At 42.3% G+C, this 18,981-nt stretch overlaps 1 protein-coding gene across 3 annotated transcripts in view; it reads right to left on the minus strand.

Annotated features, from left to right (window-relative positions):
- Positions 1–18,981, minus strand: part of LOC140467524 (striatin-interacting protein 1 homolog) — a 188,609-nt gene that overhangs the window by 95,073 nt on the left and 74,555 nt on the right. For all 3 annotated transcript variants that reach the window (XM_072563969.1, XM_072563967.1, XM_072563968.1), the window contains 2 exons: positions 13,180–13,400; positions 5,985–6,050 (listed from right to left, as the gene is read on the minus strand). In XM_072563969.1, coding sequence (XP_072420070.1) covers positions 5,985–6,050; positions 13,180–13,400 — 287 coding nt within the window. The remainder of the gene's footprint in view (positions 1–5,984; positions 6,051–13,179; positions 13,401–18,981) is intronic.

The raw sequence follows: 18,981 nt of genomic DNA on the forward strand, positions 1-18,981 counted from the left end.
AAAAGCCCTCGTTCTCTCCTTGGGTCTTTGAAATTTCTTTTGCCCCACCAAACAGGCCTTGATCTCTCTCCTCCTGAAAACCATATGTATTCTTATGGGCAATTTAAAGCAGCTGGTGTCACCAAATGCAGCCATGATCTAATTGACTGGTAGAGCAGCCTCAAGGGCCTATTCCTGTTTCCATGGTTTTTTGCATTACATCTTCCAAAGTCCATCTCTTCATACTTCTCATTTAAACTCCAATTGCCATACTTCTGTCCATTTCATTCTCTGCTGTACACTGTACACAACCATATCTACATGACACAGTGACATTGAGGCGACGGAATCATGTACATGCGTGTTTGAGTGAATGCCCATATGCAGTTCTGCATCACCATACGTTAAGTTCTCCATCACCTTCAGCCTTTGTAATGCTTCTCCTCACACCCGAGTCATAAAATCATGGAAGTGTTAAGATGCAGTAGACTGCCATTCAACCTCGTTTGCTCCATGACTCAGCGCCATTTTCCTGCCTTTCCTCCATAATCATGTTTCTTGTTTCTTTTAAATAATCAACTGATGTCCTTGAATGCCTCGACTACTTTTCCAGACAATGCATTCCAGACTCTAACAACTAACTGTGGAATAAGTTCTCCACCAGCACATTTGTTCATTTTACAAACTACTTAAAACGTAGTCCGTTTCCAACCTCCTACAACAGGAATCAGTTTCTACCAACCAATCCTAACCAAATCCCCCTCACATTTTTGGGGCTTCTATCATATCTCCTCTTAGTCTTTTCTTCATGGTAATGCGGCTTTATTTTGTCTGGGTTTGTTTGACACAGAGATTGAGCAAGAGGTGTCAAGCTATCTAGTGAAGAGCACTTGAGCAAACAGTTTGGAAGGCCTAGGGTTTTTTTTTATTAAACAGCCTGAATGGGTGTGGCCCGCTCTCTTAGATCAAGATTTCTGGATTTTAGGTTTCAACGCTTCTGAAAACTCAATTGGGGTCTCAACAGAATTGAAAACTTTAGTAAACGTCTCCTGGCTGCTATTCTCTCTAAAGTTTTTCGATGAGTTTTCCTCCTGCATGTAAGAGACTGTCTGAATTTTCCTTATTGCCAAGGGGTGTGTGTATGAGTTGTTACTTTGCTAGAACAGCTAATTAGTGACAGTTACTGCATCTATTGCCCTGAAGTTTTTCAATAGTGTTATTATTTTAAGTTCTTCTTGCTTTGGTTATATTTTAACTACAGTGTTTAAAAAATTCTGTTTTTGCATAACATCAATTAAATTTTACCAGTCACATAGTCTCTGGATATAGGTACTTTACATTTGCCTTGGTTGGCACAGTGGCTCAGTGGTTAGCACTGCTGCGTCAGTGCCAGGGACTCGGGTTCGATTCCAGCCTCAAGCGACTGTCTGTGTGGAGTTTGCACGTTCTCCCCGTGTCTGCGTGGGTTTCCTCCCACAATCCCAAAGGTGTGCAGGTTTTGTGAATTGGCCATGCTAAATTGCCAAGTCAGGGGTAAATATAGGGTAGGGGAATTGGTCTGGGTGGGTTACACTTCGGAGGGTCGGTGTGGACTTGTTGTGCCAAAGGGCCTGTTTCCATACTGTAGGGAATCTAATATGATAAGAATTTTTTTAGGATCAAGCCTACCTTCTTAAGATATTTTGAGAGGTGTCTGGTTTGGTCCATAAAGCAAACAGTCTTAAATTCTCCAAAATAACCACATAACAGAAATTTCTATCCCTGGAATCAAGTTATTACATACTCAACAAAATCTAATAAATTTCTGTTATAATGATGATGGGAGGAATGAGCTGAGAATCATACCCCACTACTTCACCAGTCGCATCATTAATATAAATGTGTTATTTCAGTTACAAAAATGGCTAGCTGCATCTTGTTAGTATTACAATTAAAAATAAGGGTCCTCCAGCTTCCTCTAATGAACTAAAATGATCTGTTTGTTATGAACAAAATTTTAGGAGTACATCACATAGCATCTGAAATGTCTTCTTTAGTGACTCTTGGGTCTGTAAAACAGAATTCGAAGTCCAGAAGGAAATGCTAGTAAATTAACAATAAAGGAGCCTCTATTTCTCTCAGATCTAGGTGTTTTTTTCTCAGTAATTAAGGCAACAAACAATATCTTCCTGTTTCCTTGGAAGATTTGCTTCACTGTTTATTTCAAAATTAGTTGAGTTCCAATAAAAAAAACTAAGCTGACCACAGCATATTTGAAACGACTGGCTTCATTTCCAAATCATTTAGGAAAACCCATTTCAATTCAGTGAATACCTAAATAGTTAAAACAAAACTTATGGTTTTATAAGCAATTGTCCTTAAATATAAATATGTATTCCCAATATTTGTCAAACATAACCGCATTTAAAAAAAAAGTTGACATTGATCGTACAATGAATTTCCAATGATTTTAAGATTCCCTTAAAAATGGATTCTAGCATTTTCCTGATGAGCTGTATCTGTGAAGATGGCTAATGTCTCTGCCAAATTCTTATTCTCCTGTCACAGTCCCTAAGGAACAGACATTCTTATTAAAAAGTTAATTGACCCAAAACATTTTTCTCAGAGATAGTGAAAGATGTATAAATTACATCCAGGACTTTTGTTTTTGTTTTACACTGCCAACAATAAATAGCATTTTGCTTTTGGGTTAAATATTGGACAGCTGGCAAATTGCATCAGACATTATTTGTTCAGAAATAAATACAGAAAATGCTGGGGAAATAGACTCAACAGATTAGGCAGCATCTGTGTAGAAAGGGAAACGACTTAGTATCTCAGGTCTGTGATCTTCCATCCCTCTTTGTAACGTTTGTGCTGATGATGTAACCACCACAAAAAATGTATTTCTGGAATGTGATGTACATGGATTTCAGTAAAGCATTTGATAAGGTTCTCCACAGTAGGCTATTGTAGAAAATGTGGAGGCATGGGATTGAGGGTGATTTAGCAGATTGGATCAGAAATTGGCTAGCTGAAACCCAGAAGGTGGTGGTTGATGAGAAATCTTCATCCTGGAGTTGTTACTAGTGGTGTATTAGTGGTTATTACTGGGGCCACTGTTTGTCATTTTTATAAATGACCTGGATGAGGGCTTTTATTGGTAGAGGGAGCCATGAGGTCATGTTGCAGCTGTACAAAAATCTGGTGCTGCCGCACTTGCAGTACTGCGTATAGTTCTGGTCGCTATACTATAGGAAGGATGTGGAAGCACTGGAAAGGGTGCAGAGGAGATTTACCAGAATGGTCCCTGGTATGGAGGGAAGGTCTTCCAAGGAAAAGCTGAGGGACTTGGGGCTGTTTTCGTTAGATAGAAGGTTGAGAGGTGACTTAATAGAGACATACAAGATGATCAGCAGTGAGAGTCTATTTCCTCAGATGGTGATGGATAGCATGAAGAAACAGTTTTAAACTGAGGAATGATAGGCATCGGACAGATGTCAGAGGTAGGTTCTTTCCTCAGAGTAGTAAGCGCGTGGAACGCCCTGCAACAGTGGTAGACTTGCCAACTTTAAGGACATTTAAATGGTAATTGGATAATCATATGGATGATACTTAGATTACTTACAGTGTGGAAACAGGCCCTTCGGCCCAACAAGTCCACACCAACCCGCCGAAGCGTATTCCACCCAAACCCATACTCCTACATTTACCCCTTCACCTAACATTACGGGCAATTTAGCATGGCCAATTCACCTAACCTGCACATTTTTGGATTGTGGGAGGAAACCGGAGCACCCGGAGGAAACCCACGCAGACATGGGGAGAATGTGCAAACTCCACACAGAGTCACCTGAGACGGGAATTGAACCCGGGTCTCTGGCGCTGTGAGGCAGCAGTGCTAACCACTGTGCCACCGTACTGCCCATAATGGAGTAGTGTAGGGTGCAACATCAAGGGCTGAAGGGCCTGTACTATGCTGTAACATTCTATGTCCTATATCTTTTCTCTCTTGCTTCAACAGAGGATTCCTCCATCAGCATGATGGCCAGGACTCTTGATTTGTCTGCCACATAGTCTGTATTTCTGCTCTCACCCCTTCCCCTCCCACTTAGAACCACAATCTGTTTCCTCTTGTACCCCACCAGCTTCCATAATCAACTTCGAATTTTCCATCATTTCTACTACTTCCAATGTAATGTCACCAAAGATAACTTGCCATCCCCTTTCAGCATTCCGAAGGGTGTGTTTCCTCCATGATACTGTGGGCCACTTCTTCATCAGCTCTAACACTCCATTCCCTTCATGTGGCACCTTTCCAGGCAAACATCTGCCTTTTTACCTCCTCACCATCTCATGCCTCAAATACTCACTTCACATCAAATAGTGATTTTAAGTGGAATTCACTCAATCTAGTCTACTGAATTCACTACACACAAAACGGCCTCCTCTGCAAAAGAGGCAAAAATGCAGATTGCGTGACCAATGCTGACCTTCTGTGATCTGTATTAAGATCAGAGTTCTTACTGAGCAAATCTGATCTCAAACTGCAATCTGCCTTGATAGATTTTTTGTTTTACTGGAGACACAATTATGCAACGCTACAAATTTGGTTTTACTGATGGAATGTTACTGTACAAAAGAAATGATGATAAAATATATCAAAGCAAACCAAACTACTTACATATAACAAAGTTTAAAAGATCCCAGTAAAACTACAATCACAATCCCAATAACATCTCATTCTCGTACTCAAACACCAGAGAGAAATCCCTTCTCCATCCCTTTTAGGGTTTAACTTAGTGATGGCTTCAGTTCCTGGCTCAGAGATTTTGATAGCTTCTTCCTTAATTTGTTGTGCACCTGAGCTCAGACTTCTCTCTGCTTCACATAATTACTTCATTGTTTTAAACAAACACTTTTGGTCTGTACACAGTTAAAAATCACACAACACCAGGTTATAGTCCAACAGGTTTGACTGGAGGCACCAGCTTTCAGAGTGCCGCTCCTTCATCAGGTGGTTGTAGAGGACACAACTGTAAGACAGAATTTATTGCAAAAGTTTACAGTGTGATGTAACTGAAATTATACATTGAAAAATACCTTGATTGTTTGTTGAGTCTTTCATCTGTTTGAATACCATGATAGTTTCACTTCTTTCATATGGTGTCTTACAATTGTGTCCTCCACAACTACCTGATGAAGGAGCAGCGCTCTGAAAGCTAGTGTTTCCAATTAAACCTGTTGGACTATAACCTGGTGTTGTGTGATTTGTAACTTTGTACATGCCAGTCCAACACCAGCATCTCCAAATCATGACTTTTGGTCTGGAACTTTTAAACTTAACTGAAGTAAGCTCTTTCTTAACAGCACTAAAATGATCTTCCTTTCTCATGAGCAATGGTTTTCCAGATGCAGTTTAAGCCAAGACTTCTGAAAACAGCCAAAACTGCAAGTACAAAATTATTTTTTTCCAAGCTATGGATGTTTTCCCAAATCAAAAGAACAATTGCAGAATCTTCTGAAAGTCCTGTTTACTTTGTTCACTCAGACATACTCCCAATGTAAGAAGTCCCATTACACTCCAGAAGATCTCCCTATAATAGTTTTTTTAAAAATCATCATTACAGAAATGCTGCTAGTTAATAATTAAACCTCTTAAGATATGGAGGAAACACATATGCCATTATTTACAAAATTCAAAGATTTAAAATAAATGTTATAATAAATATAAATCACACCCAACATTACATCTGTCCTATGACCTGTCACCTTGGTTCTTGGCTTACTGCACTGCACTGCACCAGTATGGACAGTGAAAAATGGAAAGTTATTGTTAACGATGTAGTTCATATAGAACACAGCTAGAAATGAGAGATTTCGGGACTTGTGCCTAATACTGCAGTGTGATCACAGCAATTTAGTTCCATTAACTGTCAGGTGAAAATAATTTCTTATCCAATAAAAAATTACACACTGAAAATCAAAGAAATGACTAGCAATGGGCCAACAAATTGGATACTCACTTGCCTAAAGTATAACCGATGAACTTACTCCTGCTGGATTCCAAAAACGTTTCAATGTCTTTTTCTCTGTGGAGGAAAAAACTCATCATAATCATGAGGGCAAGAAAACACCAAAAAATTCAAGTGACTCAGGTTTCCATTTGAAACATCAGTAAAACGGTCATTGTTTCCATTTTGGTAAGGAACTACAATTATATCATTATCATTTGGTCAACGTATTCCAGTGACCCCTGTAAACTGCATGAACAAATCAATTCAGTCCACATGATATCAAGAAACTATTTTCGTAGAATTTCATTGCTATGGGCTCAGGGATACTGATTAAGTCTTGTAATCAAAACTACCAGTGCTCTGAGATAACTTGTTCCAATACAATTATAAAACTGGCATCCATTGAACGATATGCGACATTACTTTGGTATGTACGATCCACAAAAAGGAAAAATCTAATATGGCCAAACACCACCCCATCAGTATACTTACGGTCAACAGCAAAACAATGGAAATATCACGATTAATGCTATCAAGTGGAATTTATTGAACAATAATGGATCCATTGATATTAAGTTTGGATTCCACCTGAACTGTTGAACTCATAACACGATCGAGATGTGGACAAAAGGGCTGAATTCCAAAGGTGAGGTGAGAGTGACTGCCCTTGATATCAAGGCTGCATTTTAACAATGTGGTATCATGGAGCTCCAGCAAAACTGTAGTCAACGGGGATCAGGGAAGAAAACCCTTCACTAGTTGTAGTAATGCCTAGCACACAGGAAGATGGCTGTGGTTGTTGAAGGTCAATCATTTCAGACATAGGATATAACTGTCAGAATTCTCCAGGGTGGTGTTCTAGGCCCAACCACGCTCAGCTGCTTCAGCAAGGACCTCGATTTCATCATAAGGTCAAGAGGGGGGTGTTCGCTGATGACTGCACCGTTCATGATACTGAAGCAGTGCATGTCCAAATGCAGCAAAATCTGGGCAACATTCAGGATTGGAATGTTTAGTAACAAGTCACATTTGATGACTCCAAAAAATGAATCCAACCATCATCTCTTGACATTCAATGGCATTACTAAACTTGAGTCCTCCACCCTAGAAGTTAGCATTAACCAGACAGTGAACTGGATCAACCACATAGAACATAAAACATATCAGCGCAGTACAGGCCCATCGTCCCTCAATATTGTGCTGACCTGTGAAATCAATTTGAAGCCCATCTAACATACACTATTCCATTCTCATCCATATGCCTATTCAATGACCATGTAAATGCCCTTGAAGTAGGCTAGTCTACTACCGTTGCAGGCAGTGCATTCAACACACCTACCACTGAGTAATAAAGAAACTACCTCTGACATCTGTCCTATATTTATCACCCCTCAATTTAAAGCTATGGCCCATCGTGCTGGCCATCGCCTTCTGAGGAAAAAGGTTCTCATTGTCCAACCTATCTACTCCACCTGATTATCTTGCATGCCTCAAGACATCTTTAACCTCCTCCTCTCTAACAAAAACAGTCTCAAGTCCCCCAACCTTTCCTCATAAAGACCTTCCCTCCATACCAGGCAACATCCTAGTAAATCTCCCCTGAACTCTTTCCATAGCTTTCACATCCTTCCTATAATGCGGTGACCAGAACTGTATGCAATACTCCAAATGTGGCCACACCAGAGTTTTGTACAGTTGCAGCATGATCTCATGACTCTGAAACTCAATCCCTCTACCAATAAATGCCCATATTACACAGGAGGAAGTGCTGGATGTCTTGAAACGCCTAAAGGTGGATAAATGCCCAGGACCGGATCAGGTGTACCCTTGAACTCTGTGGGAAGCTGAAGAAGTGATTGCTGGGCGTCTAGCTGAGATATTTGTATCATTGATAGACACAGGTGAGGTGCCAGAAGACTGGAGGTTGGCTAACGTGGTGCCATTGTTTAAGTAGATTGGTAAGGTCAAGTCAGGGAATTATAGACCAGTAAGCCTGACCTCGGTGGTGGGCAAGTTGTTGGAAGGAATCCTGAGGGACAGGATGTACATGTACTTGGAAAGGCAAGGATTGATTAGGGATAGTCAACATGGCTTTGTGCGTGGAAGATTATGTCTCACAAACTTGATTGAGTTTTTTTGAGAAGTAACAAAGAGGATTGATGAGGGCAGAGCAGTAGATGTGATCTTTATGGACTTCAGTGAGGCGCTCGACAAGGTTCCCCATGGGAGACTGATTAGCAAGGTTAGATCTCACGGAATACAGGGAGAACTAGCTATTTGGATACAGAACTGGCTCAAAGGTAGAAAACAGAGGGTGGTGATGGAGGGTTGTTTTTCAGACTGGAGGCCTGTGACCAGTGGAGTGCCACAAAGATTGGTGCTGAGTCCTCTACTTTTAGCCATTTACAGAACGGATTTGGATGCCAGCATAAAAGATAGAGTTAGTAAGTTTGCAGATGACACCAAAATTGGAGGTGTAGTGGACAGCGAAGAGGGTTACCTCAGATTACAACAGGATCTGGACCAGATGGGCCAATGGGCTGAGAAGTGGCAGATGGAGTTTAATTCAGATAAATGCGAGGTGCTGCATTTTGGGAAAGCAAATCAGAGCAGGCCTTATACACTTAATGGTAAGGTCCTAGGGAGTGTTGCTGAACAAAGGGACCTTGGAGTGCAGGTTCATAGCTCCTTGAAATTGGAGACACAGGTAGATAGGATAGTGAAGGCGGCGCTTGGTATGCTTTCCTTTATTGGTCAGAGTATAGAGTACAGGAGTTGGGGGGGACATGTTGCAGCTGTACAGGACATTGGTTAGCCACTGTTGGAATATTGTGTTCAATTCTGGTCTCCTTCCTATCGGAAAGATGTTGTGAAACTTGAAAGGGTTTAGAAAAGATTTACAACAATGTTGCAAGGGTTGGAGGATTGGAGCTATATGGAAAGGCTGATCAGGCTGGGGCTGTTTTCTCACAAGCGTCTGAGGCTGAGGGGTGACCTTCTAAAGATTTACAAAATTATGAGGGGCATGGATAGGGTAAATAGGCAAAGTCTTTTCCCTGGGGTCGGGGAGTCCAGAACTCGAGGGCATAGGTTTAGGGGGAAAGGGAAAAGATATAAAAGAAACCTACGGGGCAACTTTTCACACAGAGGGTGGTACATGTATGGAATGAGCTGCCAGAGGAAGTGGTGGAGGCTAGTACAATTGCAACATTTAAGAGGCAGTTGGATGGGTATATGAATAGGAAGGGTTTGGAGGGATATGGGCCGGGTGCTGGCAGGTGGACTGGGTTGGGATACCTGGTCGGCATGGACGGGTTGGACTGAAGGGTTTGTTTCCACGCTGTACATTTCTATGACTCTATAACACACCATATGCCTTCTTAACAACCCTATCAACGTGATTGGCAACTTTCAAGGACCTATGTACCTGGCCACAAATCGCTCTGCTTATCTACATTACCAAGAGTCTTACTATTAGCCCAGTACTCTTTGTTCCTGTTACTTCTTCCAAAGTGAATCACCTCACACTTATCCGCATTAAACTCCATTTGCCACCTCTCAGCCCAGCTCTGCAGCTTATTTATGTTTCTCTATAACCTACATCCTTCATCACTATCCACAACTGTACCAACTTTAGTGTCATCTGCAAATTTACCAATCCATCCTTCTATACCCTCATCCAGGTCATTTATGAAAATGACAAACAGCAGTGGCCCCAAAACAGGTCCTTGCAGTACCCCACTAGTAACTGAACTCCAGGATGAATATTTCTCATCAACAATCACCCTCTGTCTTCTTTCAGCTAGCCAATTTCTGTTCCAAATTGCTAAATCACCCTCAATCCCATGCCTCTGTATTTTCTGCAATAGCCTACCGTGGGGGACCTTATCAAACGCCTTACTGAAACCCATATACACCACATCAACTGCTTTACCTTCATCCCTCTGTTTGGTCACCTTCTCAAAGAACTCAATAAGTTTCTGAGGCACCACCTCACCGTGTTGACTATCCCTAATCAGCTTATTTCTTCCTAGACGTTTATAAATCCTATCTCTTATAACCACTTCCAACACTTTATCCACAACCAAAGTAAGGCTCGCAAGTCTATAATTTCCAGGGTTGTTTCTACTCCCCTTCTTGAACAAGGGATCAACATTTACTATCCTGGAGTCTTCTGCACAATTCCTGTAGACAATGACAACAAAGATCAAAGTCAAAGGCTCAGCAATCTCCTCCCTGGCTTCCCAGAAAATCAGAGGATAAATCCCATCCGGCCCAGCAGACTTACCTATTTTTACACTTTCCAGAATTGCTAACACCTCCACCTTATGCACCTCATCCCATCTAGTCTTATAACCTGTATCTCAATATTCTCCTCGAACACATTGTCTTTTTCCAGTGTGAATACTGACAATAAGTATTCATTTAACACTTCTCCATCTTCTCCGACTCCATGCACAACTTCCTACTACAATGCTTGATTGGCCCTAAACTTAACCAGTCATTCTTTTATTCTTGATATACCAATAAAAAGCTTTAGGGTTTTCCTTGATCCTATCTGCCAACAACTTCTCATGTTCCCTTCTGGCTCTTCTGAGCCCTCTCTTTCGGTGTGTCTTGGCGAACTGGTAACCCTCAAGTGTCCTAACTGAGTCTTCACATCTCATCCTAACATAAGCCTTCTTCTTCCTCTTGACAAGAGATTCAACTTGCTTAGTAAACCACACTCCCACGCATGACAACTTCTCCCCTGCCTGACCAGTACATACTTATCACAGACCAGCAGCAGCTGGTCCTTGAATAAACTCCACATTTCAATTGTGCCCAGTCCTTGCAGCTTCCTTTCCCATCCTATGCATCTTAAATCTTGCCTAATTGCAACCTAATTGCATTTTCCCCAGCTATAACTCTTGCCCTGCGGTATACATAACTATCCCTTTCCATCACTAAATTCAACATAACCGAATTGTGGTCACTATCACCAAAGTACTCACCTTAAAATCTAACACTTGGCCAGGTTCATTACTCAGTACCAAATCACCCCTTGTTGGCCTGTTTACATACTGTGTCAGGAAACCCTCCTGCACACATTGGACAAAAACTGACCCATCTAAAGTACTCGAAATATAGTATTCCCAGTCAATATTAGGAAAGTTGTTATGAAGGCCCCATAACAACTACCCTGTCACTCTTGCTCCTATCAAGGATCATCTTTGCTATCTTATCCTCTACATCTCTTGAACAATTTGGAGGCCGACAGAAAACTCCCAACAGGGTAATTTCTCATTTCCTGTTTGTAATCTCAGTCCATACTACTTTAGTTGACAAGTCCTCAAACACCCTTTCTGCAACCGTGATACTGTCCTTGACTAACAGCGTCACACCCTCCCCCCCCACCCCCTTCACCATTTTCTCTGTTCTTACTGAAACATCTAAATCCCAGAACCTGCAATTCCTGTTCCTGCTCTACCCATGTCTCTGAAATGGCCGCAACATTGAAATATCAGGTACCAATCCATGCTGCAAATTCACCCACCTTATTCCAGATGCTCCTGGTGTTGAAGTAGACACACTTCATACCAACTTCTTGCTTGCTGGTGCCTTCTTGTGATCTTGAAATCTTAGTTCTAACTTCACTACTCTTAACCTCCCGTATACTCGGACTACAATTTTGGTTCCCATCCCCCTGCTGAATTAATTTAAAACCACCTGAAGAGCATTAGCAAAACTCCTCCCCAGGACGTTGGTACGTAAGTATTCTCACTGCAAGAGCAGGTCAGCAGCTGGGAACTCTGAATTAGGCAACTTGCCTCTTGACCTCATTAAAGCCAGTCTACAAAGTACAAGTCAGGAATGTTTGTTCACCACCACCCAGGACAAAGCAGCCTGCTTGACTGCCACACACCTAACACCTTCAACATTCACTCCCTCAACTGCCAATACATCCAGCAGCACTAAGTACCATCTATAGAAACACCCAACTCAACGAGGCTCTTTTGACAGCATTTCAGAAACCCATGACTTTTACTGTGGAGAAGGACAAGGACAGCAGACACATGGGAGCATTGCTCTCCATATCACACACCATTGTCACTCAAAATCTTGAAACTCTCCTCCCGAAAAGCACTGTGGGCATCCTTGTACAAAATATAACTCCTACAGTGCAGATAAAGAACATTTGGCCCAATGAGTCAGCAGTGATTCTTCAAACAGCATTATTACCAGAACTCCACATTTATCATAGCTAACCTACTCATTCCTAGACACTAGAGGGTAACTTAGTGTGGCCATCCCTACATCTTTGGACTTTGGGAGGAAACCAGAGTATCTGGCAGAAGCCCATGCGGACACGAACGGTTACCAAGGCTGAAATCAAACTCAATCCCTGGCACTGAGAGGCAACAGTCCTAACCACTGAGCTACTGTACCGCTGGTTGACATGGACTGCAACAGTTCAGCAAGGTGTGTACCAGCACCTTCTCAAGGGCAATAAGGCATGAGGAATAAATGCTCATCTAGCCAGCAACACCCACATCCTGTAACTAATCATTTTTTTGAAAAGGTGCCATACAGATTGCACATAAATTGTCCCCCTTTACAATATCACTTCTTTTGGGCCACCTAAAGAGAACCATGGAAATAACTGCAAACTGAATTAAAAGCTCACTTGCAAAAAAAAACACAGAAAAGAGAATAAAAGAAAAATTGCTGGATCCTCTGTCATCTTCACCCTTCAATGTTTTAAGCAGTTTTGTGCTGCACTGCTGTCAGGAGTAGCAATGACGACATTTCTGCCCTGGTCCTCTCCATAAAATTCATTCGATATCAATGACAGCATGATCAAGGTCGGAGTTCTCTTTCTTCACAGTTGAAAGTGTTGATAATCAGGTTGACATTTACTTATTCATTAGTAGTCTTGTCTCTCAATTCTAAATGGAATGAAAATCAAAGGCTAGCCAGTGCAGAAGTGGAAAATCCTTGCCTTGGTGTGCAATTTCACCAACTGAGCATGCATTGTACAAATGTAAAGGGCAGTACAAGAAAGTGTTTCCAGAAAGCAGAGGAGTGGTGACAACTCCTAATTTATGTCTACCAATGGCACTAGTGTTTGTATTGGAATATATATTGTCAAGAAACCAAAGTAAAGAATACACATCTAATCTAGTTAATCTCACTGAATAGACAATGAGGAGAAACTGTTTACCTCACTTTTGGGGCCCAAGGCAGTCCCTTTGGGAGTGATAATCGTTCAACAGTAGCATGTGGGAGCGCTGGTGGCAAAACCTCTTCCCTTTCTAAAGAAAATGTTTCAGCCTCAATTGAGTTATCATTATCATCATTCTCATCATCATCCTCACGAGGATCATCTGTTTTGTATGGGTCTTTCTCATTATAAGCATCCAAATTATCCTGCTTCATCAGTGCCTGCATTGGAAATAAGAACAAAATGATTTAATGGATAGAAAACTGTCAGGGTACAAAAACTATTTAACACTTAAAGTGATCAAGTTGTATTCCAAGTAATTTCTTCATCTAATTTACGAGAAGGACGTTGAACCCTCAAGACTATTCTACAATTCAATAGGATAATGGTTGATCTGACATTCCTTATGTCCACTTCCCTGCCCTCTTCCTGTAACTCTTGATTCCCCATCTGATCAAGAAACAGAGATAGGAGGAGTAGGCATTCAACCCTTCAAGCCTACTCAGCCAGCGAATATGAACATGGCTGACTGTTGAGCTCAATACACTAATCTGCCCTCCCTATATCCCTTGATCCACAAGAACTATGTCTATCTCTTCTTGAAGTACATGTTTTAGCCTCACTTTTTGAAGCTCAGCACTCTCTGGGTGAAGAAATTGCTCTTCATCTCAGTCCTAAAAAGTTTACTCCTTACCCTTAAACTACGACACCTAGTTCAGGACTCCCCCCACAATTGTGAATATCCTTCCTGCATCTAATCTGTTTAGTCCTGTTAAAGTTACAGAGGTTTCTACGAAAGTCTCCCTCACTTCTCTAAACTTTCAGTGAATACAATCCTAACAAAGTCAATCCTTTCTCATATGTCAGTCTTGCCACACAAGGAATCAACTTGGTAAACCTTCGTGCACCCCTTTGTAGCAAGAAAATCTATCGTCAATAAAGGATAGCTGTCTATCTATCTCAGCCTTAAATACAGGCAAGAACTCTGCTCCCACAGTTCTTTGGTCTTTTGGCAGCTTTTGATGGGCTCCGGCCTGGTCTGTTGGTGGCTCGTGGGTGGGCCTGGGCCTGGTCGCTTGGTGGTATGCCAGCTGGTGTCTCAATGGCTCATGGTGGTGTTTTGGCTAGGCTAGCTTTTTAACACTCATTTCTCTACTTTGTATCTAAATCGTTTTTGTACCTAGGTACCTACGATAGCACTATGCGTGGTGACATTATACACTTACCACTGTTTTTCTGTACTTCTGTACTTGAGTACATGTGACAATAAAATCTAAAATCTAAATCTAAGTTCCCACTTCGTTGGACGAGGGGGCCGGGTCGGCGTTGGACGGGGTGGGAGTGGTGGCCAGGCCGGGGCGGGGATGGTGGCCGGTGTTGGACGGGCCGGGGCGGAGGTGGTGGCCGGTATTGGACGGGACGGTGTGGGGTCGGAGGGCGGGGTCGGTGTTGGATGGGGCGGGGGAGGGGGCAGGGTTGGAAGCAGCAGGGGTGGTGTTGGATGAGGGGTTGGGGTTGGTGTTGGACGGGTGGGGGGCGGGGTCGGTGTTGGATGGGGTGGGGGCGAGGGGGTTTGGACGGGATGGGGGGCAGTGTTGGAAGGAGCAAGGGCGGGGGCAGGGTTGGACAAGGGGACGGGGTGTGGGCAGGGGGTGGGGTCGGTGTTGGAGGGGGCAGGAGCAGAGCGGGGGTCGGTGTTGGACGCAGCGGGGTTGGACAGGGTGGGGGGCGGTATTGGACGGGGCGGGGTCGGGGTCTGTGTTCGATAGGGCGGGGGGCAGGGGTCTGTGATGGACGGGGTGGGGTGGAATCGGTGTTGGACGAGGGGGCAGGGTCGTTGTTGGACGGCGTGATTGAGGCAGCATTTATTGAAACATTCTAGACTTCACAGGACTCAGTGTTTCAGAAAATTGGAAAACTACTCATGCTACACCCTGAATGGAGAGGGACAGAAAGTGGGAAACTATAGGCCAGTTAGCCTAACATCTGATGTTAAGAAAATGCTAAAGTACATTATTAAGGGGGGAAAGAAAACAAGGCATTTATAAGAGCTTAAGGTAACTAAAGAATCAACATGGATTTCCATGTGAAAGGAAAATCATGTTTGTCAAATTTGGTAGCATTCTTTGAGGATATTACAAGCAGAAGAGATAAAAAGTCAACTGGTCAATATAGTGTATTTGGATTTGCCATAAAACGGTTATCGCACAAGATGGGAGCTCGTAACACTGCAGGTAATATATTAATGTGGATTGAGTATTGGCTAATACAGAGAAAACAAGGTTGGGATTAATGGGTCTTTTTTGGGTTGGAAAGACGTAACTAGTCATAAATGTCATTCCTAACCTCTCATTTGCTTATTAGTGCAAGAATCCCTACAGTGTGAAAGCTGGCCATTCAGCCCACTGAGTCCACACTGACCCTTCCAAAGATCATAAGCCTGAATAAATCATAGCTAATTCACCTAACCTACATGTCCCTGGACACTGTGGCTAATTTAGCATGGCCAATCCAACTAATCTGCGCATCTCTGAACATCTTACTATCTGTATAAATCACTTGGTAGCAGGGTAGGGCATAATGCATCCAAACTCGCCAGCAATAGAAAAATAGGTGGAAGAGCCTACTGTGATAAGGAATAAGGAATCTGCAACTGGACAACAGATAGGTTGAGTGAGTAGGCGAAACCTTGGTAGATGGCATTTAATACAGGAAGTGAAAGGTCATGAATTTTGGTCAGAATAATCAAAAGACAGATTATTGATTAGAGACTCCCAAAAAACAGAGAAGTTTTTTTTTGGGGGGGGGGGGATTCTTCTGTATGAAACATAATATATGCAGGAGCAATAAACAATTAAGAATGAAAATTGAATCACGGCCTTCAGTTCTAGTGGCTGCTGCATAGAAAAGGTGGAGTAGGCCCTTCTGCCTTTCAGGCCTGCTATACCATTCACCATGTTCACAGCTGATCATTCAAATCAAACAGCCTAATCCTACTTTCTTTCCATATTCTTTGATCCCTCTAGTTCCTAGTGCTATATCTAACTCCTCTTGAAATCACACAATATCTTGGCTGAGACTGCTTCTGTGATAACAAATTCAACAGGCCGACTAACTCAGGAAATTTCTCATCTCAGCTCAAAAAGGCCTACCTCATATCGCCCAGTCATTGAGAATAATTCCTGTGTTCACCCTGTCTAGTCCTGTTAGAATTTCATAGGTGTCTATGAGAACTCCCCTCATTCTTCTGAACTCCAGCGAACGTAATCCTAATTGATTCAACCTCGTCTCATGTCAGTCCGGTAAACCTTTGCTACATTCCCTCTATAGCAAGAATATCCTTCCTCAGATAAGGGAAACCAAAACTGCACATAATATTTCAGATGTGGCCTCTACAAGGCTCTGCATAGGTGCAGTAAGACATCGCTGCTTCTTTACTGGAATCCTCTTCTCAGAAAGGCCAACATACCGATTGTCTCACACAACAAAATGGCATTTATTCCTTTCTCATCGCATAATACCCAGTCTAGGATGGCCTGTTCTCTAGTTAGTTCCTCAATGTCTTGGTTCAGAAAACCATCTTGTACACAAGCCAGGTTTATATTTAATATGACAACTGTATAGAGGGTTGGTGCAGCTGCAACTGGAGTACTGTGCTCAGTTTTGAACCCTGCATTAAAGTTAAACAGGCATTGAAGGCAGTTCAGAAGAGATTTTTTAGGTTGATTCCTGAGATGAAGGCGGTGGCATATCAAGAAGAGCTGAATAGGTTAAGCCTTTACTCAAGATAGTTCAGAAGAATGAGGAGTGATCTTATTGAAACATACAGGATTCTGAGAGATTTAACAGAGTAGATATTGAAAAGATGCTTCCACTGGTGGTGCAAATTGAGATCTAGGCGGGGAAGTAGTTACAGAATACGAGGACACTCATTTAAGGGGATGAAGTCCTGCAGAGTGAACAAAGAGAGTTAGACAGGAGTTTAAAAAGCAGCACCTCAAAAGTAGTTATTTCTGGATTACCACATGGTTCAACATGTTCATGAGAATAAGACTAGAAGGGTATGGCAGATGGAACATGTGGCTGAAGAGCTGGTGTAGAAGTAGGAGGAGTACAGATTCAGAGTTTTGAATTATTGGGACCTTTTCTGGGGCACAGGTGACTTATCCAAGATGGACAGGTTTCACCTAAACTGGAGGGGGATCAACATCCTGGTAGGGAGATTTGCTTGAGCTACTCAAACGAGGGTGGGATCCCAAATGGTAGTGAGATGAAAGTGAAATTTTAGGCTAGTACTGAAGTTAAGAGAATACTTTAAATAGACAAGGCAGGCAAAAGCACAGCAGGGAATGAGGGAAGATTGATGAATGAAACAGCATTTATTTCAATGCAAGAGACCTGCCAGGTAAGACAGGTGAATTCAGGGTAAGGATGGGTACATGGGTCTGGGATACCCCAACTATTACAAAAGCATGGTTGAGGGAGGGACAGGACTGTCAGCTCCATGTTCTGAGTTACAGATGCCATTTGGAAGTTAGAAGAGGAGAAAAAAGTGGGGGGAGGTGGTATTTTAATTAAGGAAAACATCACAGCAGTACTTAGAGTATATTCCTGAGGTATTGTCCATTGAGGCTGTATGGGTGGAACTGTGGATTAAGAGTGGTCACTTTGATGGGATTGTACTATAGGCCCCCCCAATAGTCAGTGGGAAATTGAGGAGCAAATATGTAGGGAGATTGTAGATAGCTGTTGAATAATAGGGTTGTAAATGTACAGGATTTTAACTTTCTAAACATAGACTGGAACAGCCATACTGCTAAGGGCTTAGACAGGGAGGAATTTGTTAAGTTTTCTGGAAACAATCTTAATCAATATGTAGATGATCTACGAGTGAAAAAGCAAAACTTGACCGCCTCTTGGGAAATAAAGCAAGACAGGTGATGGAAGAATTAGTAGGGGGAGAACTTTGGGACCAGAGACCATAATTCTAATAGTTTTAAGATAGTCACAGAAAATGATGTCTGGTTTACAAGTTAAATTTCTAAATTGGAGCAAGGCTAATTTTGATGGCATTAGACAGAAGCTTTCAAAAATTGATTGGGGGAGGCTGCTCGTAGGTAAAGGAACATCTGACAAGTAGAAGGTTTTCAAAAGCGAGATTACGGGTTCAGAGCCAGCATGTTCCAGCTAGTGAGAAAGGCAAAGCTGGCAGGAATAGGGGACACTGGATGACTACAGATTGAGGCTTTGGTCAAGAAAAAGGTCTATTAAGAAAAGTAATTCCTAATGAAGGGCTTTTGCCAGAACCGTCGATTTTCCTGCTCCTCGCATCCTGTTTGCCCTGTTGTACTTTTCCAGCACCACTCTAACCTTGACTCTAATCTGCAGTACCACTTTTGCCTAGTTGTCTAATATACTTCAGCAAAGTATTCAACAAGATACCGCATGGCAGAGTGGTTAGTAAGGTTAGATCAAGTGGAATCCAGGGAGAGCGAGCCAACTGGACATAAAAATCGGCTTGACGGTAGAAGACTATCAGGTAATTAGAACATAGAAAATAAAACAATACAGCGCAGAACAGGACCTTCCACCCTCAATGTTGCACCGATCTGTGAACTATTCTCAGCTCCTCCCCCTACACTATCCCATCATCATCCAAGGATTGCTTAAATCTCCCTAATGTAGCTGAGTTAACTACATTGGCAGGTAGGGCATTCCACGCCCTTACCACACTGAGTAAAGAACCTGCCTCTGACATCTGCCTTAAATCTATCACCCCTCAATTTATAGCTATGCCCCCTC

This window comes from Chiloscyllium punctatum, chromosome 45 (genome assembly GCF_047496795.1).
Source record: "Chiloscyllium punctatum isolate Juve2018m chromosome 45, sChiPun1.3, whole genome shotgun sequence".
Lineage (NCBI taxonomy): Eukaryota > Metazoa > Chordata > Chondrichthyes > Orectolobiformes > Hemiscylliidae > Chiloscyllium > Chiloscyllium punctatum.